A 26,813-nucleotide genomic window follows, 5' to 3' on the forward strand; every position below is an offset into this window, starting at 1 on the left:
TCGATCACAAGTCGCCGCACAATACACTCCGCCCAAAAAATTGAGTGTGTAAACAATTAAAATCAACAACAACCACTAACTGATGACTCGGTTTTCAACAACAACAACAACAACAACAACAGCGATTAAGTTGTTTGTTTTTGTTGCCAACTAAGCGCTTTTGCCTGAGTAAAAAACGGGTTTAAAACCGTCAACGGCACTCCGGCAGCGGTTTAGTTGAAGCAAAGCGATCCAGCGGTAAACATGTCCATTTCGAATCGATTCTTGAGCGGTAGCACAGCGGTGCTGATGATCTGCTTGGCCCTCGCCAGGTTTAGTGCGGGTGAGTGCCGGAAAAATGGAAAAGCGCAGAGGAAAAGCCCCCCCCCCCCCCCCCCCAACACCAAGATAAATGCAACAAATGGGCCCATTTACCTGCAAAAGGCTTACTCAACTTACATAAAGAGTCACTTTAAAGACTGATATAAGTCCCACTGATAGTAGGAAAAAGGCTAATGAAACTGAACCAGAGAAAAGTGGGAACTTTGAAACGCAACTGGATATTAAAGCAATAAACTAAATAAATAATAATAAAAATTACTAAGAAAATAGTAAAACATTTAAAGATATTGGAAACTAATAACAGAAAATATTATAAATTATATTCAAGTTGGAATTATAAAGCTAGAAACTCGAGATTCACAAGAATGCACTTATAATCATAATTAAAAAAAAAATAATATCGAAAAATATAAATATGTTAAAATATAAAAAAGATAAATAACATGCAATATATATTTAATATAACACGGTTTACTTTAAACATCGAAATAACCTTTTTAATTATCATAAAAAAACATGGCAAAAGGCTCATAAAGCAGCTTAAATTATACATAAAATATTAACATTTAATTTATTTTTTTAAGTGTACAAGCCCGCTGTACGATAGCAAATGTGTATTTGTGAAAATAATTAGAGAAAACGAAATAAGGTCTTCACTTATATGTACAAACGGTTTTTCTTATCTTCCAAATTTACAATTTTCGTTTTTCTTGAAAAGTTTTTAAATTTACAAAATTAAAACAATTTAAAAACCCAACATTTATATGCAAGGGAATTTACAAAAATGAAAAGCATTACAATTTAAGAGTTACATAACAAAGAAAACACATTCATGGTAGAATTTCAATTGGAATTATAACTCAGAAAGGCTTAAAAAAATTTAACAAAATTATTTAATGTATATTATTACATTAAATTTGTTGTTATATATATGCAATATTTATTATTATATCACTAATTTATTCCTCAAATTCCCCCCACAGTCTCTGGTCAAGCTGGAACGGTGCACTGGAACAATGGCAACACGGCCGGTGTGGGCGCCTGGTCCAATGCCCAGTCGGGCGGCATGCACCCGCCAGGCACCTTGGGCTCCCAGGATCCCCAGTACAGTTATGGCTATGCCGGCATTGATTCTCGTGGAACCTATGGCGGTGCCGGTGGCAATGGTGCCTACTATGTAGGCGGCACGGATGAGCATGGCCGACCGTTTTCATATGGCAACCAGGCTGGTGGCCAGCCGGGTTACATGGGCGGCATCCGGCCGGAGTCCAATTATTATGGTTACCGTAATGCGGCGGCAACCATGACGAGGGGTGTGGTCATGACCCTGGCCCTGGCCCTTGGTCTCACCTTGGTGGCCAGGAGACTTTGATGCGGTTGCAACGCTAGAAGATTGTTTTTTTTTTTACCTAGTTTCTAAGCTTAATTTATGTAAATTGTCGAAACGTGTGAATTGTTCATTAAAAGAGAAAACTAAGATCAAAACAATCGGGGTTTCTGTTGATTGCTGAACTGCGGGTGGAAGTCTCTCACCATTAGAGGAACTATTAAAAGTTAAGTTATAGTATAGGTAGTGCAAAAGTTGCTGGGTTTTGAGTGATTCGTATATATACTTAAGAGCTATAGATATTGCTAGTTCTATGGGTAATTAATATAGATTTATTTAGTTATTTATTCAACTCAAATTAAGGAATCTACTTTCTATATTTTTATAAATTATTTTTAGTTGTTTTGGCATGTTTTATATATTTTTTTAGTTACATCCACAAATCCTCTCAGGTTTTACTTATAATCTTTAATTATATTACACAACTTTAAGTGTTTTCATCCCTTAATATCCACTTTGAAAGCATCTTAAATTATCATTTTGAACTGCTAGAAATCAAATGATTATTGCTTCACACGCAGCTGCGCAGTTTAAGTGACTAAGAACTTTGGGCACGTCATCTTCCCTCCAAAAACACGCCCACACACGTCCCCCTGTAATTGGCTCCTTTTCCCAAAACAACACAAAAATAAAAACATACTTATATGGAATAAGTCGAGACGTACGGACACCTGTTGACAAAGCGTTTTGGACCAATTTAACTGAGTCACACACTGGGTGGGTTCCATGAGCTCATCTGGCACCCGAAATATACTAAAAACATTTTGTACATATGCTGAACATGTAAATGGGGCTAGATAAGTGAGACAAAAACATGTACTTATTAATTATCATACACTAAAAAAAAAATATATATAAATATTTTATATACTTTTATAAAAAAATCATAAAATGCATAAATAAATCAAAGGAACTTCTAGGTTCATTCCGTAAAATTAATTATAAATATTTACTTGTTAATTATTTTAACGAATACGAAGATACACATCTTTATTTTGCGTGTATAAATATTTCACTTATGACACGATCCGATGACTTTCCTTTCCAACCCACCCCTCTCCCTCTCCCCGAATGCAATTTGCCTGCCGATTAACCTAATTGCCCCGACCATAAGATGTCGTGTGCGTTTAGCTTGTCAGCTACTTAGCTCCAATGTCAATGTCAAAGTTGGATCACTTTTGATTTCGGTTCCCAGTCCCTGGGTTACCTACGTGCTGGCAATGATTATGGCGGGGGCGTGACCACCTAACCAGATCCGACTCATTGCCGCGGGGAAGATTACTTTTCAGGGATAGGAAAACCTGCTAATTTAAAATTGTTGGAAGTATATTTTAAGTAAGGAAATTTAAGACATATATAAAAATATATATTATGTATATGTTGAGATATAATATTATATATTTTTAAAAATATTTATAAAATATATAGAGATATTATATTTTGTATTTATACCTCTGCAGGGTATGATAATTTCAGTCAGAAGATGAAAAAGCAGTAAAGCAATTATTTTCCACCCCACAAATCATATATATTCTTGATCAGCATTAACAGGTGCGTCTTTCTAGACATCTCGGAAGGAAAACAACAAATTTTGCAAATTTTTTCAAAATTTGATAAGGGGTTACATCGTTAAAATTCTTAAAAATGGTCAATCTTATTTAAAATGTAGTATGCAGATTTTTTAACCTGGAAAAACCTAGCATAGAAAAGCTTTCCGAACTGAAATTAATACATTTTTGGCTGAGTTAAGATCGATTTCTGAAACGATGCCATGCTAGGGTATATAAATTTCGGCTTTCCGAAGTTAGTTTTGTATAGTTTGATATATAAATAAATAAAAATAAATATGTATTTTGGTTTTTCTATTAAAAAGATAGTCTATGATGGTCCTTTTAATGGTTTCCTTTTTAAGGATCTAAAAAAAAAACTGAATTTAGCTTGTTTTGTAGCATCGACCTGTAATTTGTTAGCATTCGTAATAATTTAGCTTAAATTTGTTATAAACACATTTAATTAAGACTGAAACCTGTTAAAATTATATATATATATTATGGGAAAAATTAATTAAAACCGGTTAATAATGATGTGAAGTCTCCGTAAGAACTGCAATTTTCATGAGAACTTAAGCTTTAATTGGGGTACTTCCCTTGTTTTCCCTAGAATCTAAGTTGAGTTTATGATATTTACAAAAAAAAAAAAAAAAAAAAACAACTTTTCACCACAAACTTACCACTTGATTTATTTAATTAACCCATTTTTTGTACTCAATTGCTCAAGTTTTATGACAGCAGCGTGTGAACTTGGTTTGGTCTGATTATACGACCCAAGGTTACCCTTCCAAAAAATCGCATTAATACGACTCGTTTGTAATCTGCCAAAAAATACATTTATTTGTCTAGTAATAAACAATAATTATATCGGATTTGTTTTATTGATCTTGCTTTTGTTCATGCTCTCTCTCTCTGCTCCGTATTCCTGTTGCCTTCATTATGCTTTTGGTATTGCTCTGGTTTAATGTTCATGTTTCTATATTTTTAATTTAAAAAAAAAATGTATTTCTTAAAGCAAAGTCAGGGGGAAAAGAGGAACTTAATAGTGTGGCTTACAGGTAGAACTAACTATAAGTGTATATATATTTTTTGGAAATGATCTTCTGGAGTGATTCTGAAATCTAAATATATTCAAAGACGAAATAAGCCTGGTTTTTAATTGAATCCTGGACGCATTAAGTGTGTCCTTGTGTGTGTTTTTGTGTATCCTGTGTTGCTGTTATTGGGTCTTGACTGTACTCTATAATACAAATCGGTTTTAATTGATTGCTGCTGTTCTATTGCTTCCTGTTGTTCCTTTCTATAGAAATATATATATATTATATATTTTGGCCCAGCAGGAACAAGGCTCTGGTATATATATATATATATATATATATATATATATATATTTATGTATGTGTGTTTGTGTGTATCTGTAGGTATTTGTTTTAAGTGTATGGCATACAAATATAATGTTTGTTCTTGGTAATTTAGGCTACAATTTGTAGGTTGCTTCTTGATTTTTTCACTAATTGAATTCTTTCGTCATTCCGCATTCGTCCTTTCTAGGTATACATACGTATTTTAGTGGATCCTTTTCCTTGTGTGTGTGTGCGTGTGTGTGTGAGAGTTCCTGTTTTCTGTATATCATATGTTTTGTCTGGCTATGCTCCCTATATATGTATATGTATTTGTTATATATACGCTTCTATCGTTTGCACATTCTATACCAAAGCATCCTACATCGCCTTGGCCATAGCTCTCTAAACGTTTGCCACGCCTACTAGCCTACAGCTAACCACCGCCCATTATTAACCGGCCAATCGGGAATATATATATATATATATATATATATATATATATATATATATATATATATCTAATGTACATGGTTTGATATACGTACGACATATATATCAGTGATCTTTTAAAGGTCAAGGATATACATGAGATATATCTCCTTCAAAACAACCCCAACTGATCACTGATATATATGTATATATATATCTGATATTATATATCCCGCTTTGGCTTTTAAGTATGCTCCCAATGTCCTTAAGTCACTTTTCCGGAAGAAGAATTAAATAATAACAGGTAGAGTTGGTTTAAAAAAATAATACATATATATTTAGAAAATTATACACATGTGCATAGATGTATGTGTGTGTGTGTGGGTGTGTGCATAAATAAGTTCTTATATTCACTTAATCGCTCTTCGCTTTTTTTTCTCAGTGTATTTGGTATAAAACAAACTATTTGCAAATGCTAAGCTTTACAACTAAATTAAATTAATATAAAAAAAAGGTTTTCATTTAAAAATAAGGATATTTATACGTATATAATATAAAATATATTAATAATGTGACTTGTTGTTGTTTTTTTGTTGTTCCCTCTCTCACTCTCTCTCTCTCTCTCTGAAATCAAATTTCCAAATTCAAACGAAAACGAAAACAAATAATAAAGTTAGGAAAAGAATTACAAAATCATGTTTTTTTTTCGTTACATTTGCTTACAAAAACTAACAACAACTAAAAAAAATAGATTTATATAGTATATAGTATAATATAATATAATTTATAAACAGCGCCTAGAAGAAATCCATGTCAAGCATTCCAGAAATCTCATTTCGAAGAGTTCAATATAGTCAAGTTGGTGTCTGTCTTCTGTGCGCAAAGTGTGTGTGTGTGTGTGTGTTTGCCTGAGCATCAATAGGTTAAGCATGATCTTACATGATCTTACAAGATCTTACATGATCTACAAGATCTTACAAATATCTCTAAACATATGTATGTATATGTGTGTAAAGGGAGGAGTTTGGATTTTTCGAATTTGAGTACAAGTTGGAGCTATAGATATCCTTGCAAAACGTAAGCTACTAGTTTTTTAGTTTCGATTTAATAAAATATGAATAGGGTAATATATAGTATATAGAAGGAGGAATGAAACACTTGAAATGGAATACAATATATGGCTAAGAGTAAGTAAAAGCCAGAATATTTTTGAAAAATTAAGACTGAATGAGAACTTGAACTTGAAAGTTCAAAGTCAAATTATGTTCTTTCAGTTCTCTTGATTTAAAATAACAATTTTTTGTAGACAATACTGTTGGGTTGGTGGCCAAAGAACTTCAATGAAATTATGTGTCTTGGTTTTGAATTCTTTTCGATTTCTAAAAATATTTATAAATGTAAAAAATGATTTGTTTCCAAAGAAGCAAGGTTCTTAATTAATTATTAAAGGATTACAAAGTGAAAATATATATTTAGATAAATATCAAATATATAACCCTTTAAAAATTAATTAATATTATATTTATATACATTTAAAAAATGAAATACAAAAAAACAAAACCCGTTTGCAAGGATATCGCTCCAGCGGAAAAAGTCAAGTGCAAACGGAAAGCTGTACACAGAATGTTGACTAACTTGCTAATAATGATAATAAATACGTACAACTTAATAACAAAAGCATCCGCGTTTTTTTGTGTGTGTGTGTGTGTTGGTGGTCGGAATAAATAAATTATGTAATACAATGTAAAATATTTAGTGCCTTCTTCTAGCAGTTAATCCCCTACATGTTCCGCCTCTCTTTCTATCTCCTACGATTCCTTTGCTTTTCGCCTACGTTTTGGTCATGTGTGTAAGTGTTAAGTGTTTGTGTGTGTCCTGGTGTATCTCATATCCCGCCCCGACAGAGGTAGTGTCCTCCTTTGTGTTTTTGTGTCTGTTTTAGATTAAGGAAACATTTGGTCGCCGGGCGCAATCGAAATTGTATTAGGAACAACGAATGCCCGTTAACGACGGCCCTTACGAGTCCTTCCTCTTTCGATAGCATCTTCATCTCTTAACAACAAAAAAAAAAAAGACTATCTTTAACAATATTGTAGACTGTAGACTGATCAAAACAATGCAACTTTTCACTTCTCTTTCTCATTTGTTTGGCCTCTGCCAGGGCTAACTCCTCCTCCTCCTCCTAATCCTCCTCTCTCTTCAATCTGAATTTAAGCTAATATCCCTACTACACCCCACCATCGGGTCTGGCCCTGCGCTGCTAGCTGGAGCTGCACACTAGACCCTGCTTGTGGGGCAGCTTGAGCAGGCGACGCGTCCGGAACTCGTAGGCCCGTCGGCAGAACATCACCAGCTCCGGATTGGTATTATCTGGCACTGTTCGCACCGAATGGCAGTGGGCGCTCATTGGCCGGCGGGGCACTATGCTAATGTCCTCCACATCCTCCTCGGCAGCACGTAGACGTCGACGATACCTAAACGTAAGAGTAGAGTTTAAGATATTGGCCTGGAAATTCACCTTTGACGAGCCTGCTGCACTACTCACCTGCAGTATTCGCTGAAGGTAAGCACATAGCACTTGTCTTCAATGCAGGCCACCGAGTTGTGGTCGCGATGCCGCGAGGCATACACCTCATCCGGACAATCGTTGCGCTGCCTGCCCCTGTCTGTGTGCTCTGGCCGGTAGTACCACAGCAGCGACATCATCATCTCGCCTGGGGAAGATGGAGAAATTATAAATTAATCAATTTATAATGCATTCAGATCTATAAAATTAACCCACCATCTTCGGGATTCTGCCAGAGATGTGCCACCTTGGCCACATAGGGCAGCTCGTTGTCCTCGTTGGCCTTGAGCAGCACACAGTCGCGGGTGCGGATAATGTCGCCCTCCACATGCCGCATGGCTGGATAGCAGGTGCGCAAGACCAGCGGATCATCGCTCTACAAATATACCATTATCAAATATTATTAGAGAAAATCCCTCTACGAATATCAAGCAATACTCACATTAAGAAAAACAGCACCCTGGAAGGCCTTCCCCGCCCACATCCATCCATTGTTCCACTTGGGCACCACATTGGCCTTTGTGGCCGGTGGCTGGGTCTCGTCCAGCTCATAGCTGACGCCTCCTGGTCGCTGCTTCTGTCGCTTGCGATTCCCAAACTTGCAACGAGATCTGGCTCGCTTTGTGTGCGTGGTGGCCTGGACATGGCGAGTGGGCGCAAGAGAAGGAGGAGGAGGGTTGGTAGCCGGCACCAAAAACATGTGCTGCTCGCCGGAATGTTGCTGCTGCTGCTGCTGCTGCTGGGAGGTTGCTGATCCAGCTGTGGCAGCTGCGGTCTCTACAAACTTTTGCGCCTGCAGATCCGCCGTCTGGTACTCATTGTTGTTGGTCTCCTGGGTGGCAAGGGGTATTGCAGTTACCGCTGCCTGTCCAGTTGCAGTTGCTGCCCCTGTTGCTGCTGCTGCTGCTGCTGTTGCTGCTGCTCCTCCTCCTGTGGCCTTCTTGCCTTTGCTCTTGGCCTTGGTGCTGGCAGCCTGCTTGCGTGGCTTCTTGGCCGCCGGCGGTGCTGCCTCTGCTGGCTTTTTGGTCTCCGACTTGGAGCGCTTCTCGCCTGCCGGCTGACTGGAACTGTTGTTGGCCAGCAGTGGCGAGGGTGTGGCATAGAGCCCGCCCACCGTCGTTGTGGCCGTTTTGCTGCGACTGCTGTGATTCAGTTCGGGATCGCTGAAGTAGCCGCGGCTCAGCGCCGTGTCCAGGCCCTCGATCAAGTGGAGGGCAGCGATCTCTTGCTTGCGTGGTCGTGCCCTTTTAGGTGAAGTGCAGGAGGCTGTGGGCTGCTCTTCTTTGCCGCTGATCGCTTCGGCAGTTGTCGTTGTTGAAGGCTGAAGGGCACCTGTCTCTGCCGCCGCTGCTGCAGCTGCAGCTGCTGCTGCTGCCTCGATAACTTCACGTTGGAACTGACGCTTCAGGCGCATCCTCTGTGTAAGCAACAATTGACGCCGCTTGGCATACTTGGCGGGCGCCCGGCCATGCCGACGGACAAAGGTGCGTCCTGGACACAGGTAATTCTTGGGCTCTGCCTGCTTGATCAGGCTTTTGTAGCTGTGGTGAGTCTTGGTCTTTTTGTTGCCGCTGGAGGAGGCCAGCAGGTTGATGCGCTGCTTGCTGATGCCAGGCGTGGGCTCCTGCTGCTGCTGCTGCTCCTTCTCCTGTTCGTGCTCCTTTCCCTCCACTTTCTCTTTTTCTGGTTCTCCCTCTTGCTCTGGCTCTATTTTCGCCACAGGTGCGTGTGATGTGGCTTCCGCTACCTCCTGATGCTTTTGCTTTTGCATTTCCGTTTCCGTCTCCTGTTCCTGTTCCTGCTCCTGCTCGGGTTCCGTTTTGATAGTGGGCTTGAGGTCCGGCAGTTGGCTGATATGTGTGCTGGCCTGCGCCTCACCGTCCTGCTCGATTTTGATTTTGGTCTCTGCTTTGATTTCCGCTTTAAGTACAAAAGGCAACTCTGGTTCCGCTTCCGTGTCCCTAGCAGTGGGCTTCTGCTCCTCTTGTTTTTGATGCTTTTGCTGCTGCTGCTGCTGCTGTGCTGCATACACCATCTCTCTGGCCATGCTCTTGCCTATCCTTGCCTTCCGCGGCACTGCTGCTGCCTGAACAGCCGCTGTGGCTGGGGGCGGCGTGCTGCAGGTAAGGTCATATGCCTCAATATGCTGCTGGTGCTGCTGCTGCTGATGCTGGTGTTGCTGCTGCTTCTCCAGCCGCAACCCCAGGCCCAGGCTCAGCTCCAGCTCTGCCTCGTGCTCTTGCTCTTCGAGCAGCTTCTCATCGCTGGCACAGTAGCTCTCTGGCGGCGTGGGCGGAGGCATCACATGCGCCTCGTACTGCATCTTGGTCACTTCTTGGCCATCTTCGCCTTTGAGCTCTGTCTTGACCAGCATCTGACACTGGGTGCCAGTGGTGGCTGTGGTTGCCGTGCTGCTGGTCGTATTGGTTGCTGCAGTTGCTCGCGAGCTGGTCTCACCTGTTTGGGTGCTGCTGCTGCTGTTGCTGATGGTGGTGATGCTGCTGCTGTTGCTGCTGCTGCTGCTACTGCTGCTGGTCGTTGTTGTGTTGGTGGTGACATTTTTCACTGGGCCTCTACTGGTAGTCAACGCTGACGCCGTAGTTGTTGTCATAGCGCTGCTGCTGGCAGTCAAGGTGCTGCTGCTGCTGTTGCTGCTGGAGTTGCTCGTGGAACTCGTCAACATGTTGCTGCTGCTGCTGCTGCTGTTCTTGCTGCTGATCTGATTGATGTTGTTGTTGCTGCTGATGTTGCTACCAATATGAGGCCCAGTATGGACGTTTTTTGGACACGATTGAGGCATTGGGCAGGGACACTGCGGCGGATACTCTGCAGGAGGTAACAAAAAGGAAATGTATTTATATAAATGAAACCCTAAATCAAGTGTTGCCTAGTTTGGTAAGCCAAAAAACTCCGAAAAAATAACAATAAAACAAGACAAGAAAACATCCTTTAAAAGGGTTCTTTGGCTAACCAATTTTGGCAACACGGACACTGGCCAAACTGCATCCGGGACTGGACCATACTTTTCCTTACCCATATACGGTCCTTGCAGGCCGCGCGTGTAGCACTGGCCACCGGCCGCTCCTCCACCGGGACTATAGCCGGCGTAGTAGCTTGGCGGCCCTGGATAATGCTCCAGATGCTGTTGCTGCTGGTGTTGCTGCTGCTGATGTGCCGGTACCAGTTGGCTGCCAGCTGGTGCTCCAGCAGCTGCTGCTGCTGCTGCTGCTGCTGCCGAACTGCTGCTCGTTGGCGGTTGCTGCTGTTGCGGCGGCCCAGACGCCGAGTTTGGTGGCTGCGGCGGCGGCGGTGGGGGCTGCTGCTCGTAAAGCTCGGGTGGCGGATGCGGACCTGCGTGCTGGTAATACGGATAGCGACGATAAGCACCTGGTGGCGGTGGCGGCGGACCCTGCGGATGATGGCCTTGCGGATGATGCGATGGCGGACCCGGTGGCGGCCCCGGCTGGTAGACCTTGCTGGAGAAGTAGGGCTGGTAGGTGGGCGACGAGTAGCACATGACCTCGCCCGGATACGGCGCGTAATAGTTGGGCGGATAGGCGGTCGAGTAGTGGATCTGGGCCGCGTGCATTGAGCGGGAATAAGGCACGCCCGGATGGGCGGCGGCTGCCGCAGCAGCGGCCGCCACGGCGCTGGCCGGATACGGCTGCGGTTGCGGCGGATGCTGCGCCTGTTGTGGGTTTTGCGAGTGGGCCTGTGCCTGTGTCTGAGCCTGAGCTTGTGCGGCCTGATCAGCCTCGGCGGCTGCCTGCTGCTGCTGCTGCAGCTGTGTGGGTGATCCTGCCGAAGAGGCGATCTCGTCCTCTTGCAGCTTCTTCACCTGTGGCGGCGGCGGCGGGGCGGCAATCACATGTGGCGAGATCAGCGGTCCAGCCGGCTGATAGTAGCCTGTAATAAGGTAAGAACAGAAAAATTGAGCTTTAGTTTTGGCATACCGAAAGTAGAGCAGCATCAATATTTTATCTCTGCGAAGATAGATTTTCTTCATCATTAATTACAACACTGAAAATAAGGCTTATCTATGATGGCACCTAGGAAATGTAGAATCAGGTTAGGATTCGAGTATGAAAAGGTATCATGCTTGGGTGTAATTGCTAGAAGGGTCTTTAAAGGTACACTCATAAAAATTTGTACCTAATTCGCTTGTATATTAAGACATTTGCCCTAAAAAAATGAGTCAAGTTTCCCAAGATTTCAGAAAAATTAGTCCTAAAATCAAGGCCGGCAACCCTTACTTCATTCCAGGGATGTTAGAACTAGTTGGGAATTATTATTAGAGAGAGTTTTCTTAAGAATACTCCGAAAGCTGTCAAGTTCTGGCTACTCCCTATGATTTTTGGATCTTGCAACAACCAATCGTGTGTGCTTTGGGCAGATCATTTGCTTGGACATTCTGGCTTAAAGCTGCTTTTGAAGGACCGCAACTGCCTTCTCTGTGTGTCCGTTCTAGGAAGCCTCTACTGTCTGGGAGCAACTACAAATCGAGACCAGACGGTGTTGGCAGAGGGACGTGGCAGTAAAGTGAAGTGAAGTAAGGCAACAATGCATAAAGTGAAAGTTGGCCTGGCCGAAAAAGAAAAAAAAAAGCGAGTGAGCGAGCGAAACCAGTTGAGCGGCTCCAGTTTGCTTTACGGAATAGCACCGAGCAGCAGCTGGTCGTGCAACAATCCCTCCCTCGCTACCACAGCTCCTCTCTCTAAATGTCCCCCCTACACCCAACTGGAGGAGATGGTGGACTCCATTACCTCTTCCCAGCATGTGGGCCGCATATAAAATGTCGCGAAAATGATGCGCAGCATGCTGTTGCAGGAACGTAAAAGATTCGGCAATGTTGGCCGCCAAGGCAGCAGCGGCTGCCGCATTTGCCTCATCCGCTCCTGGGGCTATGCTGCTTCTCGTGCTCCCTCCTGGGAATCCTGCCTCGTTTAGGTTGGGCAATCCGGGCATCCCGGGCATTCCTGGCATTCCTGGCATTCCACCAGCGGCGGCGGCGGCGGGCGACAGGGCAGCGGACTGTGTAGAGCGGTCCGTTTCGCAGGTGCCGCTGCTGCTGGTGCTGCCCACGCTGGAGCAGCGCTGCTGCTGCTGATGATGATGCAATTGGTGGTGCTGCTGATGCTGAAGAGGAAGATGATGCTGCTGCTGAAGCTGCAGGGAAAGCGGCAACTGATGATGAAGCTGAAGCTGGATCAGATCGCTGGTTGGGAGCAGCGGATTGTGCACGGCGGCGGATTTCGTGGTTGCTGCTTCTGCTGCTGCTACAACTGCCGACTTTTTTGTGGTCTCTTTTAGGCGCATCTTCGATTCGATCGGCGATTTTTACAAAATCCCCTGCGTTGCCGCTCGTATACAAAATATATATATGTTTTTTTGTATATATATATATGTTTTAGATGCTAAGTTGTTTCTTGTATATATATCTTCGCGTGTGTGTGTATATATAATAGGCGTTTCTTGTATATATATGTATACTGTATATGTATTTTGTATATATATGTATATGTATATATGTATGTCAACAAGGAAGTTTCATTGTTAAGGCAACTCTTATTATTTTCATTTAATTTCAAACAGTTTTCGCTCTTTTCTCCGGTTTTTTTTTTTTTTGTTATTCAAAGTTTCTTGAATTCTTCATTTGGTTTGCTGCAAAATCACGAGAGGAAATTAGACAAAAATCACACACAACACACACGCACACACGATTTACGCGAAAAGTTTTAAAAATGATTTTTAAATATTTTTTACGCGACTTTGAGGCTTTGAGGTTTTACGCGAGCTTTTCCTGGTGATTTGATTTGTTTAATAATTTTATTATAAGTTGATATGTTGTTTTATGTGTTTTTTACTGGCGATTTTTCTTTATATATTTTTTTATTAATTTAATATGATTTGAAAACATTGCATAGTTTTTTTTTTATAGATTGTAGAGTTTTGTTTGACATTTGTTGAGTTTAATTGCTTTTTTATTTGTTATTTTTACTTAGTAAAATATTTAACTATTTATTAGGGGTTTTTATTATGATTAATTTGTTATTTTAGCATAAAAAACCTATATTCTCATATCAATTCTCAGCGAAACTGAACAACTTTTAGAATTTCTTTCAGCAATTTTCGTAGATTTTCTTATGAAATATCTTTGGCTTGTTAAAAAGCATATAAAGGGGTGTTGTTGGGTGGTTGGAATATTGGGGAATAGTAACGAATAATTTTTCCATTTTTATTTTTTTAATATCAGGTGGCCGATGCAACAACTTTGCGTTGCGCCAGAGGGGAGACATCGAAACGAGTTCTTCGAACAACAAGTGCCAACGGCCAACAACAAACAGCTGTTGGTGAGAGCCACCCATTCCACCCACTCCCACTCTCTCTGGTCTCTCTCTCTCATGTCTCACTTGTCGCCTGTTCTCGGAGCGGGGAAGCATCGAGAAGCCAGAAAGCCAAAAGGCGACTAACGAAACCGAAAACCGAAGACCCCAACTTACCAACAACAATAACAACAACAACAACAATAACACCAACAACAATAACACCAACAACCGAAGCAATAACAATAACAATTGCCGCTGAAGTTGCAGCGTGTGAAAATCGACGCCAGCAGAGGCAGAGGCAGCGGCAGAGACAGGGACATCGGCACGTAGCATATTCAGTGCTGACGTCACGCGCCATAAGCGCCTGCAAAGGTACTGAGCTTTAGGCTATTTTGTAGCCAAATTAAAAATATTAAGAAATACCAAAAAATTTAAATATATATATTTTCATTACCAGATATTCCAAAATTCTGAAATAAGTCAGGGAGACATCTCAGATATTTAATCTTTTTTTCCATTAATATTCTAACGTTACTATGGTAGATATATGATATAGTCGTCTGATCCGGCACGTTCCCACTTACATATATATCAGTGAGAATAGTTAGTTAGGCTAACTGCAAAGTTTTATTCGGATATTTTAAAAATTGAGAGTAAACGGACAAATTGACATGGCTAGATCGACTCGGCTGATCATGAAAAAACGATTTTTTAATGAGAAATTAAGCCAGCTTTGACTTAAATTATAATATCATAATATTAATTTAATAATAAATACAAAAAGTAATTTTCTAGAACCAATTTGTATCAACACTGGTCATAAGATGGACTCTGGCAAAAGACAGGTGGCGCTGTGGTGGTTGGGGTATAAGGGGAACGACACCGGATAGATGGCGCTCGAGTGCAGGCCAGGTGCTGTCATCATTATTGTTATTTTATGCCATCGCCTGTCAAATGCAACAAGGATTGTGCAAAAACAGCACGCAAACGCAAACACCGACGACAATTTGTCAACGCCTGCACTTGACCTACACACAATCGCACACAGACACAAACACACACACACACACACAGAAAGAGAGAGCCGGGGTGTGTGTGGGTGTTATATATATCCATCCGTCAACCTGTGTTTGTCATTCCACGTTAAATGGAAAGGTGAGTGAGGTTGAGAAAGGTAAAAGCCAGAGAGAGAGAGAAAAAGGGGCGCCACTTCAATATGAAATAATCTTATTTCCGCTTTTCCATAACCCTTTGAAGTCGACAAATTTAATCAAATTGAGTGTGGCCGAGCAGTGCCCGCTAATACAAGAAGATCCTCCCACATTTTACCTGCCACTCGCAGCTAATTTAATAAATAAAACAGTAAAACAGCAAGAAAAGGTTTTAAGCACTTAATATTTTTTCCATTTCTAATATTTTCTTTGTCCTTATTTAAATTTGTTTAAATATCTTTTAAAAACTTTACAAGGTTTTTACAAATCCAAAAGTTTATATTTTCTTATCAAAAGTACCTGGTTTTAATACCAAATTCTTCCATTATTTACTACAAACAGTCTGGCAAACACTTAAAAATAATGCTTAAATTGAAAATGCATACCATGAAATAAATCTTGGCAACAAATTAGCTCACAAAGTCAAAAGAAAGTCGTTCGCTTGCATCGATTTAAGCTTCTTCTGGAGCAATGGAGAGCCAGCTTGGTGAATGTCTAGATTCCATGTTGGACAATACGGGTCAAAAGAGAATGGTTACCGCATACGAAGAAGATTAAGGGGGAACTGGACTGGATTTCTCTGATTAAATCCGATTGATCCAAACATAATCTAGCGATTAAGTTGCAACAGCGAAAGGATGGCTTGGATATTCGAGTCTATTTTTGTTTATAAATGTTTATTACTTGATCTTATATTCCTTGTAGGGTTTTTTCTTGTTAATAGGTGTGCTGTAACACATGAAAAATGCATGCAAATGTAAGCACATGTTAGACAACGTTTACAACTTCAATAAGTTCCAGGGAGTTCCAGGGCCCCCATCATCGGGATCGCGGTTCAGGCAATTAGCGGAAAACGCTTGCCATTAAGGGCCACTACGAACGTTGTCATCATTATAAACATCACTATCATCATCATCATCATCATCATCATCATCACCATCACCATCATCATCATCATCATCGTTGTCGACGTCGTCGTCTGGCACAACAGACTAAGTGAATAATTACGCATAATTAAATGCACGCAAAACGATGCCACGCCCTCAAAGGAAAGGGTAAACGCACCCACCCCGCCCATTGCACCTGCTTCGATCGCTTTGGATCTCGAATCCATAACTCATCCATGGCCCCCAAGGCGCAGCACAGTCCTGCAGCAAGTCCCAAAAAAAGAAAAATATATAAAATAAAATACAAAATCCCAACTTTCTCCTTTCACAATCGATAAGCGACGAAATTTGTTTTCTCCCCATCATTTTCTGGGTGAAAGGGAACCAGAGATATATATACAATATACTTTATATATATAAAACTCATATACTTGAATGTTTTGTCACAAAAGTAGGAAAAAATATAATTATCAAATGTGGTGTAATTAGCATGAGTCACTTTATTTAGAAGTAAACGCAGAAATAAAAATAAAAAAACACACATAAATATCACTTTGATAATGTGTACACTTTTTAAAATATTTTTCTATATATAAGAAGAATCACCCTAAAACTACGCAAATTTGTATAAAATTTAGAAACAGTTTCCATGATAAAATAAAGTTTTCAAGGGTATTTTTCCTCAATTTGAGGATGTTTTGCTCTTATTAGTTTCCTTTTTCATTTAACTTAAATTTTTGGGCCCATAAATCTGACACTGCGCTTATAATTCTCAACTGGTTTTAACAATTCTAACATGAAGTAATGGTCGACAAAGTCTCTACTTCAATACAAAAGTATAAGAATTTGGTTTTCCTTTGACTCTCATTTGTTATCAAGTAGATTTAGTGATTAAGTAAGCAACAGCAGGAGCACTGCAAAGGTGCCACAACGATAAAACCCGATTAAGATCTTGACCCAGCAGCGAATTTGCCATTAATCAGAGGGAATACAAGGCAGAGTAACTTAAATTTCTGGCGATAAGTTGAGATTAAGAGTCGGAAACTAAAGAACTGGGAAACAGGAGAACCTGGTAGAACGACGACCAGAAGCAGCAGCAGCAGGCCAATTCCAAAAGAAGATAAATGAACGGAAGAAGGAAGGAGAAGGAGGAAGCGGCCTCTGACTGTAGCTCCAGGTATTCTTCTTTATTTTTCTTCTTTTTTTTTTTGCGGCTGCTGCGGCTGGCTGGCGTGCAGTCATGAGTAAAAGTCAAATATTGTAATTATGCAAAATACATAATTTACTTTGAATTAACAGCTGAAAACGGAGCACAGCGGCGCACCGGCAGCAGGTGGAGAAGAGCCCATGGAACAGCAGGCGGCGCATGAGGGGCGTTACCCTAATGCCGCTCCAGAAACTGAAATAAAATTCAATTAAATTGCGCTCAACTGCCGACTGACGACAACAGGTAAGCCAGTCAGCCAGTCAGGTAAGAAAGACCCAGAGAGTAACCGCCGGCAGAGAAACAATATTTTGCGGTTTTGTTTTGGCACCTGCCACAAGCCAACGACAGGTGAGGAGCGGGGCCCTGGGCACCGTACCTGCCACTTTGCACAGTTCCAAGTCAGCTGTTCTTCTCGTTCGACATGTGGAAGTAGTCACCACTTGAAATAAGGGAACCCCTTTTCGAGGCGAAGAAGGGTCAACGCCGGCTGCAGGACGAGTACCCCGATCCCGATCCCATCAGATCTGAACCGCTGCCTTTTACTTTTGGGGCAAGTGGGCGTGTCGCCATTCATTATTCACTCGGAGCAACTGTGTGAATGGAGAGGAGCTGCTCACACATTGCTCACTTCCTCTACTCAAGACGGCTTGAATTTCGGGACATGGTGTAGGGGTAACCAGGTGACTGAATGATCTAATGACCTGGCTGAGATAGTTATCAGGTTAAGGCAAGGAAGTGGCTTCAAGATGCAGACATCTTCTGGAAGAATTACCAATAATATATCTCGTAATTGAATATGTTAATTGAATAATTCAATTACTATGGAATGGGATATTATGGGGAAAATATCAGACTCTCTTCTGAAAGAAGCCTTTGTTTTTAATTAAAATTCCCAACGGGTTCTAGCTTCTGCAAATAAGTTGACTTGTTTCTGATTTACTATAGAATTCTATTGGTCACAGAAGTAAAAAATAAACCCCTTGAAAGTTAATGCTATAGTTTAAATACCATTTAAAAGCCTAGTGTTTAAGGATGAGAAAGTACAATGGGTGAAATAGTGACAATTATTAATTAGTACAGGCAAGTAAGTAATGAAACCAAGAATGATGTCAACGTACGATGAAACACACATGAGGTAAGTGATTTGGTTAGAAAATCGATAGTTGTAGTGCAGTTGCATTGATTTAAAGGTGTAATTTTAAATCCGAAAAAAAAATCCAGAGAAAGAGCCATGTTTTTGACGAGTAACAACCAACGACAACGAGTATAAATATTTTATTATTTAATTCACAAAGAGACAACAATTAGAATAACGGCAACAATGGCAACAAACAAAGAAACAAGCAAACACAGAGAAATTGAGAAAGACGTTGAAATTGACATCAAAATACTCACACTGTCTTTCTCTCTACCTTTTTCTCTCACCTAACTACTTTTCTCTCTTCTCCCCTGTCACTATTGTTTTTTTTTTTAGGAATCGCGACCGCGTTTTTTCAATTAGTTTTATATATTTTTTATTATTTTTCTTTTCAATTTTTGGTGTCGTTTTTTCTTGGCATTTGTTTGCTTCCAGTTTTCGTTTTAGTTAAAGTTTGTTTTCTTCACTGTTTTTGGCGGCAATTATAAGGTAAGTGTGTGCAAAAAAAAATATATATAAATAAAACGAAAAGAATCAAATAAAATTAAATAAAACATAGACACAGCCGGAGAGCTAGAAATAAAGCGCGAGCATTTTTTTATTGCCACTTTTTGTATGTATTTTATTATCTCGCTTATGTTGCTCAGTTCGGTTTTATGACTTTATATTTATTCATTAGCTCAGATTGCCTAGTTTTTACGATTAACTATTCGGAAACCGAACAGAAACAAGTTAACAAAAAATACAAACAGGAAAATAACAAGAAAGGAAGCTAGCTTTGGAAAGCCAAAGTTAAGATACCCTTGGAAAAGTGATATAGTTTTCTGATATATATTTTATAATCAATTTAAATCAATCTAAAGGATAACTATTTGAAAATTTTATTATATATATTCTTATTTTAATAATATAATATATATTTTTTTTAAATAAATTTCCTATAGTTTTGCCTGAAAGCTCATGGTATAAATTACCTACTTTAAAATTTAAATAGAAAGGACAAAGATTAGTTTTCGTAGATTGACTAGATCTTTTCTGCTGCTGATGCTAATCATGATAGGAACAAATTTGGTAAAGAAATATTGCAAACTTGTAAGTAAAGTTTATATTCCCCGCAAGGGTATTCAAAAAATCATCAAAAAACTGCTTCAAGCCGAGAGCTAAAAATCGCGTCGTCAGCTTTCGGACCTCTGCCAATCAAATTAACACATTTCAATTAGCATTTTTGCATAATGCCCGCACACACAACAACAAAAAAAAGAGCAGAAAAAACACACAAAAACACACACACACACACACACACACACACACACAGACAGATAAAAAGACAGACGGATGAAATCTGATATGCAAATTTTTTGTTTTGTGAAACGAAACCCAATTGGAAATGTTTCGGCCATACAATCCGGACATAATGAGATCTTCTCTTCAAAATCTCCTTAGTTTTGGATCTTGTTTTATTTCTGTTTGGTTGGGAAACCCCTTTTGAAACTAGGAGAGTTGGCTTTTTGACTCGAATTCAGAACTAGGAAATTACAATTAGAATTTTAGGCAAGGAGAAACCTAGATTTATTTTGTGAAAATGTTATTTTCCTAGTCCATTTGTTATTTTTGTTGTTATATTTTTTCTTGTCTTGTCTCCAGCTTGTGTTTGTGTTTTATTTTGTTTTACTTGAGATTTTTTGGTTTTATTTTGTTATTATTATTGTAGCTGCTGCTGATTGTAATTGTTGTTTCAAAGTTAAGTGTCAATTTGAGAGACACAAGAAGGCAGGCAACACACCACACACGCACATCACCAAATTTGTATTTAAAAATTTACTTTAAATGAAATTATAAACAATAATCACCAGGCCATTCAAGTGATTTATTTTCTTATCAACTCGTATTTTCCCCAATTCAAAGAATTAAATGCAAAACAAATTCCAAGGAATTCAATTTCTTTGGAATCCAAAAAAGCACTGATTGTGAAATTTCCAACTATTCAGCTTTGTGATAAGAAAGTTAGCAACAATTAAACTAGTCTTTATGTGTAGAGCTTGTTTATATTAAAAAACAAAAGAAGATTAAATAAAGTGTAATTCAATTCTTAAGAAAAACTAAATAAATTTCATTATTTCAATTTCTTTGAATTCCACAGAAAAAAATTCAAAATACGAAACTTGAACCTCAAATTATATAGAAAAAAAGCACATACAAACATATAAAGAATTCTAGAAATTTCGTTAATTTAAAGAACTCAACCTTTTGTTAACTTAAAACCAAAAAAATTGCATAGAAATTCCTACTATTCTATGGGTTTTTATTTCCAGTCTCATTCCAATTTGCATTCACCCGATACGAATTACTTTATATGGAGAATCCAAAAGCAACTCACACAAATGAAGAGATGAATTTGCAAATTGCAATAGAAAATCGTTGAATGCAAAATGTGGAATTTCTTTAAATGCTTAGCGAAAAAGGAGGCCTCAAATAACTAACTAACTACTTACTTGGCTCTATATTTTCGTCCATTTTTTATATAGGACGTGGAAAAACTTTATGAAATTTAGATGTAAAAACTTGGATTTCTTGTTCAGCGCTATGTTCTTTTACTGAAGAATAATAATAAACTTTCTAGAGAGAATCAGCTTGCCACCAAAGTTATTAGAATTATTTCCAATGAAATCATGTTCCATATAATTTAAAGTTTGATTTATCATCAGTAAATACTTTGCTTCTAGCTCCCCATGGATTCCTGATAATGCTCCACAGAAACATGGGCATTTTTCAGCTTCATTCCGATTTCAATTCACCCAAAGCGCGTTACTTTCCATATACAATTCAAATAAACTACAAAAAAATAAAAGAAAGAAAAAAAAAAACACAAAAAAATGGGCACATACTAGTAGAAGAAGAAACATGTTTCGATGACTTCCGGTTTCGGAGTTTGTGCTGTCCGCGACTGAGTTTGAGTGCCGGGTTCATTATTTTTTGTGAGAATTCGTAGCTGAACTAACATCGTGGAAAGGCGTGGTGTGGAAGAGAAACGCTGAGAAGGGTGGGGGCGAATTAACATATACGAAACTATGCGATAAAGCGTGGACTTGGATAGCCAGCGAAATAAGCAAAATGAATGCTCGTAATACTTTTATAATAAGCGAAGCTGTTGACTGACGTCGACGGCGACGCTTTGCTATGCGAAGGTCACACAGCCGGCGACGCCAAGAAAAGCCGAGCGATAACAAAAGCCAGTCCAACTGAGGGAGGAGGACTGAGCAGAGTCCCCCAGTAAGTACTACTAGTTGTGGGCGGTAAGCGAGCGATCGAGTAGGAAGCAACGAGAAGCGAGAAAGAGATCCCAGAAGAATTCCATAGAATAAATTAATTCAAAGAGTGATATCTACTAAATGAAATGAAAACCTTTCAAAATCATAGACATAGAAGAGCTAGAAATTATTCCATATAATATAATTATAATTATTTGCATAACACCGGGATTAAGTTGGTGGTAAGCGAGCGAGTAGAAAGCAACGAGAAGCGAGCAAGTGATCACAGAAGAATTTTATAGAATACATTAATTCAAAGAGTGATATCTACTAAATGAAAACCTTTCAAAATCATCGTTATCATCAAAAAATTACCCTATAGTATTCAGTTTTCAGTCCAAAAATTGCAATAGTTCCTGATTTACTCAACGCTGAATTCGTACTTGGGAATTTTAGATAAACTTTTTGCATAAATGGGGGGCTAGCTTCATGTAAAGTAATAAAAAGAAACTCAAAAATATTCATATAAACGATCAATTTAAATGAATAATCAGTTTATACAACGCCAAGTTGTGTAATTACTAAATAGTCTTCCATACAATTGCGCAGTTTTAATGAAGTTGAGCCAAGCCAAAAAGTTTAAAAAATTCCCTCTGACACGTGACGACGTTTGTTTACTAAATTAAAAATTGCCCCACAAAGATGATATCTAAATGGAACCGACCGAACCAGCTGACGAGAGCCGCCTATAATAGCTTTTACCGTATATAGAGTTGACGTGTGCCGAACTGCCCCTAAATCGCATACTATATAGCCTATATAGCCCACATGTATGGATGTAGTATGTCCCCTGCTGCAACCCCTTTGGTTGTCCAACGACAACCGACGACATTCAATTGCGCAGCAATAGTGGCAGAGAACAACAGTTAATTGCATTTACAATAGTGCCACAGTTATGTCGATTCTTTATGGTCTATGGATGTTATTGCGGGGATTTGTAGAAGTCAATCGGGGCGGGGAGGAAGAAAAGTGCTTCCAGAGAACATGTGCAGTTCGCGGCTTAACGATCAAGCCAGCCAGCTAGCCAGCCAGCGAGCTAGTGAGCAGCTCATGTTTATTTATGAGTTGCCAATCGAATCGATTTCACGCCGCACAACTAGACTTGGACTTGGCTTGGTAACTCTGTTGTTGTTGTTGTTGTTGTGCGGCTGGGCTGCAAAATGCAAATTTTTTGACAAAATCCAAGGCAGACAAATATATAAATATATGTATATATATATATATATAACATATAATATATATCGGGGCAGTGCCAAAAACAGAGACACCGACACACAAAAAGCAACTATCAAATGCCGCAGCGTTCAAGGACATTTCAAAGTGCGTCGCAGGCAAAACAAGTTCCACAAGTCAGTATATACATACATATATACAAAAATATATGTAAATGTGTGTGTGTGTGTGTGTATAACCCTTAATGCATGTGTGTGCGAGAGCCAAAGCTTTTGAGTAGGGGTGTGCACAACCCTTAAAAATCCAGCGAACAAGCCAAGATTGCAAAACTTCAGAGCACAAACACAACACACAGAAACACTGAGAACTGCAAGCAAACACCAGGTAATTCAGGTAATTTAATTTCCCATTTAATTGAAACAGAAAAGAAAAGCACAAACCTAAAAGTAATTAAAGTGGGATGGATGCCTTTGTTATGGAAACTTGTTAAATGCTTCATGTTTTCCAATGCTAATTTATAATTTATTTATTATATTTTCCACTGCAAGAAGAGTTCCTAACACAAAATAAAAGTCTACATTTTGTTTTAGTTTTAAAATTATTGGTAGAAATAAGGGTAAAATAGATATCAAATAGAAAATCTAATTAAATTGTAATATTAATCCTGGTAAACAAAAACTATATTTAAGTAAAATAATAGCAAGGACTATAGCTTTTCCTACGATCCTCTTTATAATGGATATTTAAAAAGATTCATTGAAATACATCAGCAAAGACATTGAAATTTCTCATTCATTCTTAAGATGCCCGTTCAGATCCTGCTGGAGTTATCCTTGATCTTATGATCAGGAAACAAAGGGGAATGCGAAGCCCCCCTTAACCATGCACTGTTCTCACCCCTAAATAGTGCTCTCCGGATTACGCATTCGCCACATATGACACTCGGTCCCGTATAATAACAACAATAAGCCAAAGGACGAAGGCCAGAGCAGGAGTAGGGGTGGAAGTAGGGGCAGGGGCAGGGGCAGGACCTGGAGAGCAGGTAAGAGGCGCAAGGCGAGAGAAAGAGAAGAGAGAGCGGCCGGCTTAACGAGCGTGAAATCGAGAGAAGAAGGATAAACCAGCCGAAGGATATAAGAACTGTTGCTCTCGAGTGTGTGCGTACGTGTGCACGTCCTGAACTCGTGCACAGGCCACATGTGTGTGTGCGTGTGAGTGCGACGCTTCTTATTGACATTGAAACCGCTGTTGCTGTCGCTCTCCCTCTCCCTCTCCCCTATTTATTTTTATTTTCCTTTTTTTTCAAGTAACACCCGGCGCAGATGCTAAATAAGACGGCAGGAATTAAAGTACAAAGGTGTGTGCTGCAGCGGCGTCGGCGGCGACAGAAGGATACTTTGCTCTTGTACTTAGAGCGCTCAAAACAGAAAACACAGAGAAGAAAGAAGGACGAGGGCTGGGATCTAAGCAGATACGCCAACTGTTGGCAGTGTCCACATGGCCCCGGGCTCTTAACATACTATATATACTACAGATATGTACATATATACGCATGAGGACAATAGAAGACAAAGGATGGTGAGGGGACCAAACCCAGAAAAATGTCAACAAATATGCATGTTTGAGAAAGACCTTATAAAACTTTAAAGATAAAGTCCTGAAACTTGCAGTTATTTGACCTACAGAGATTTTTGTTAGATAAGGTTAGTTAATTTACTTAATTTATGTACTTTTTAGGATTGCTGAATAATTTTTGAACTAAGAGGAATTCTGAATAAAGTTGAATTGAAGGTTTTTTGATCCCATTTTAACAGATTTAATCTCATTTATGCCGAAATCTATTAGGAATTGAGGCAAACATCATTGAAGGGTTTCAAATAAATAAATTAAAAACAAGAGGGGAAGCTAACTTCGGCACGCCGAAGTTTGTATACCCTTGCAGATATTATTTCATTACATTTTACCTATACTTATTATGTTTACAGTTTGACAGTTACAGTTTTGCATTCCCAGCTTTACATTTTGTATACATCTACCGATCGGTTTATATGGCAGCTATATGATATAGTTGTCCGATTTTTATGAAATTTATACCAAAATTCTAGAACAATAAAAAAAGCCTATATCTCAGAGTAGATACAAATACGTTGAAAAACAACGAAGCTATAATTTTTTTCCTATTAATTTCCCGATCGTTCCTATGGCAGCTATATCATATAGTCGTCCGATTTTTATAAAATTTTTACCAAAATTCAGAAATAATATAAAATGGCCATATCTCAAAAATGGTGCAAAAATATTGAAAAACAGCAAAGTAATAATTTTTTTTCTAAAAATTTATCGGACATTTGTATGGCAGCTATATGATATAGTCGTCCGATCCGGCCCGTTCCGACATATATAGCAGTGAGAGTATATAGAAGACTATATGCAAAGTTTCATTCAGATAGCTTTTAAACTGAGGGACTAGTTTGCGTAGAAACGGACAGGTGGACAGACGGACAGACGGACAGACGGACAGACGGACAGACGGACATGGCTAGATCGACTCGGCTGTTGATGCTGATCAAGAATATATATACTTTATAGGGTCGGAAACGTCTCCTTCACTGCGTTGCAAACTTCTGACTGAAATTATAATACCCTGCAAGGGTATAATAAGAACAATGTTTTCTGGTCAAAATGGAAGTTAATAAAATATATACAGCTTAAAAAGCCAAAACCCAAAGCAACTACTTTTATATTAAATCAATATAAGCCGAAAAATATCACAGAAAATGATTAGCTATTCAAACTTCTTATGATTTTCAAGTCTTGTGAAATTCCTGTGGCTCTTAAATATTTGATTTTTAGCCAACAGTTGCAGTTTTCTTACATTTAAGACCTCATTCCAGTGAACTATTAAGCAAAAAAAGGGAGCAAAGCTTCAAGTTCGGTTAAAGAAATACCAGAAATCTGCATGAAATTGGATATATATTTCAATTGAGTTGCCACTCAAAGTGTCGCGCATTTAATATATATTATTTCTCCGAACGAACAGAAAACAAGATAAAGTTAATTTACTGATAAAATAATCATTTCAATAATAAATGAGCATTGCAATCACACTTACTACTACTTACTAAACAGAAAAACAGAAAAATGAAAACAGAAAACAAACAAAAACACAAAACGCAAATAAAAATTGCCGAATGGAAATTTTGTGGCACGCAAACTTGTTGCTCTATCTGCCCTGCCTGTATGTGTGTGTGTTGGTGAGCCAGTAGTCCATGTGTGCGTGTGTGTAGGCTTACTTTGCAATGTTTTAATAATAAATGATTTATTTATTTTTCGATTTCGATTTCGGTATCGGTTTGTTTTTTCTCTCTTTTGTTTTGGTTTTGATTTCAATGCATTTCTGCTGCCCACTTTTTTGCTGCTGTTGTTGTTATTACTTTTTTTATTATTATTATAATTATTTTATTGCTTTTTTTGCACGTCACCAGCGAAAAAAAAAACACAAAACGCGCGCTCAGTTGTCTCTGTGTGTGTGTGTGTGTGTGTGTGTGTGTGTGCGAGTGCGAGAGACGGGGCGTATGAGCAATTCCGCGGCGAAAACTTTGCCACTTTTGTTGTCTGCGACGAACGCAAAAACAACAAAACACGAGAAGACACCGCAAAAAAAAGAGATGTAAAACACTGTTAAAAAAAGTAACACAAAGCTTTACATGCAACGTTGCTGCCACAGTCGATGTTGCGGTGTTTTTTACTTTGTTTTTGTTTCTTTTTTTTTTTTGGCTGCTGCGGCGATGCAATGCGTGTTGCTATTGCCTCTTCTTCTTCTTCTGGCGCGCGTCCGCGTTGCGCTGACGCGTTGTAACGGTTCGACAGGTAGAGCAGCACTGCCGCTGCTCTGCTGCTGCTCTGCCGCCGGAGCCAGCCGAGTGCCAGCCGAAGAGCGCCCGAGTGTCAGCCGAAGAGCGCCCGA

At 39.5% G+C, this 26,813-nt stretch overlaps 2 protein-coding genes across 4 annotated transcripts in view; one reads left to right on the plus strand and one right to left on the minus strand.

The window, feature by feature from the left end:
- Window positions 1-205: 205 nt before the first annotated feature.
- LOC108080048 (uncharacterized) lies at window positions 206-1,809 on the plus strand. The gene is made up of 2 exons (XM_017174627.3): window positions 206-322; window positions 1,305-1,809. The coding sequence occupies exons 1-2, from the start codon at window positions 244-246 to the stop codon at window positions 1,691-1,693; spliced, it is 468 nt and encodes a 155-aa protein (XP_017030116.1). The 5' UTR covers window positions 206-243; the 3' UTR covers window positions 1,694-1,809.
- A 3,531-nt stretch (window positions 1,810-5,340) lies between these two features.
- Window positions 5,341-26,813, minus strand: part of Hers (Histone gene-specific Epigenetic Repressor in late S phase) — a 42,875-nt gene continuing 21,402 nt past the window's right edge. Inside the window, exons 1-7 of one of the 3 annotated variants that reach the window (XM_070287775.1) lie at window positions 26,596-26,710; window positions 12,360-13,257; window positions 10,630-11,502; window positions 8,039-10,422; window positions 7,813-7,972; window positions 7,576-7,744; window positions 5,341-7,504 (exon numbers count right to left, since the gene is read on the minus strand). In XM_070287775.1, coding sequence (XP_070143876.1) covers window positions 7,291-7,504; window positions 7,576-7,744; window positions 7,813-7,972; window positions 8,039-10,422; window positions 10,630-11,502; window positions 12,360-12,912 — 4,353 coding nt within the window. In that variant the 5' untranslated portion in view covers window positions 12,913-13,257; window positions 26,596-26,710 and the 3' untranslated portion in view covers window positions 5,341-7,290. Of the gene's footprint in view, window positions 7,505-7,575; window positions 7,745-7,812; window positions 7,973-8,038; window positions 10,423-10,629; window positions 11,503-12,359; window positions 13,258-26,553; window positions 26,711-26,813 lie in introns of those variants that run through there. The other 2 variants (XM_017174679.3, XM_017174676.3) reach the window with 2 other exon arrangements.

This window comes from Drosophila kikkawai, chromosome X (genome assembly GCF_030179895.1).
Source record: "Drosophila kikkawai strain 14028-0561.14 chromosome X, DkikHiC1v2, whole genome shotgun sequence".
In the NCBI taxonomy this organism is placed as follows: domain Eukaryota; kingdom Metazoa; phylum Arthropoda; class Insecta; order Diptera; family Drosophilidae; genus Drosophila; species Drosophila kikkawai.

What these genes read in the sequence shown, in the direction of transcription:
- LOC108080048 (XM_017174627.3), top strand. Translation starts at nt 244, where the DNA reads ATGTCCATTTCGAATCGATTCTTGAGCGGTAGCACAGCGGTGCTGATG. An exon ending in CCTCGCCAGGTTTAGTGCGG is followed by an intron (nt 323 to 1,304) that starts GTGAGTGCCGGA and finishes TTCCCCCCACAG; the next exon opens with TCTCTGGTCAAGCTGGAACG.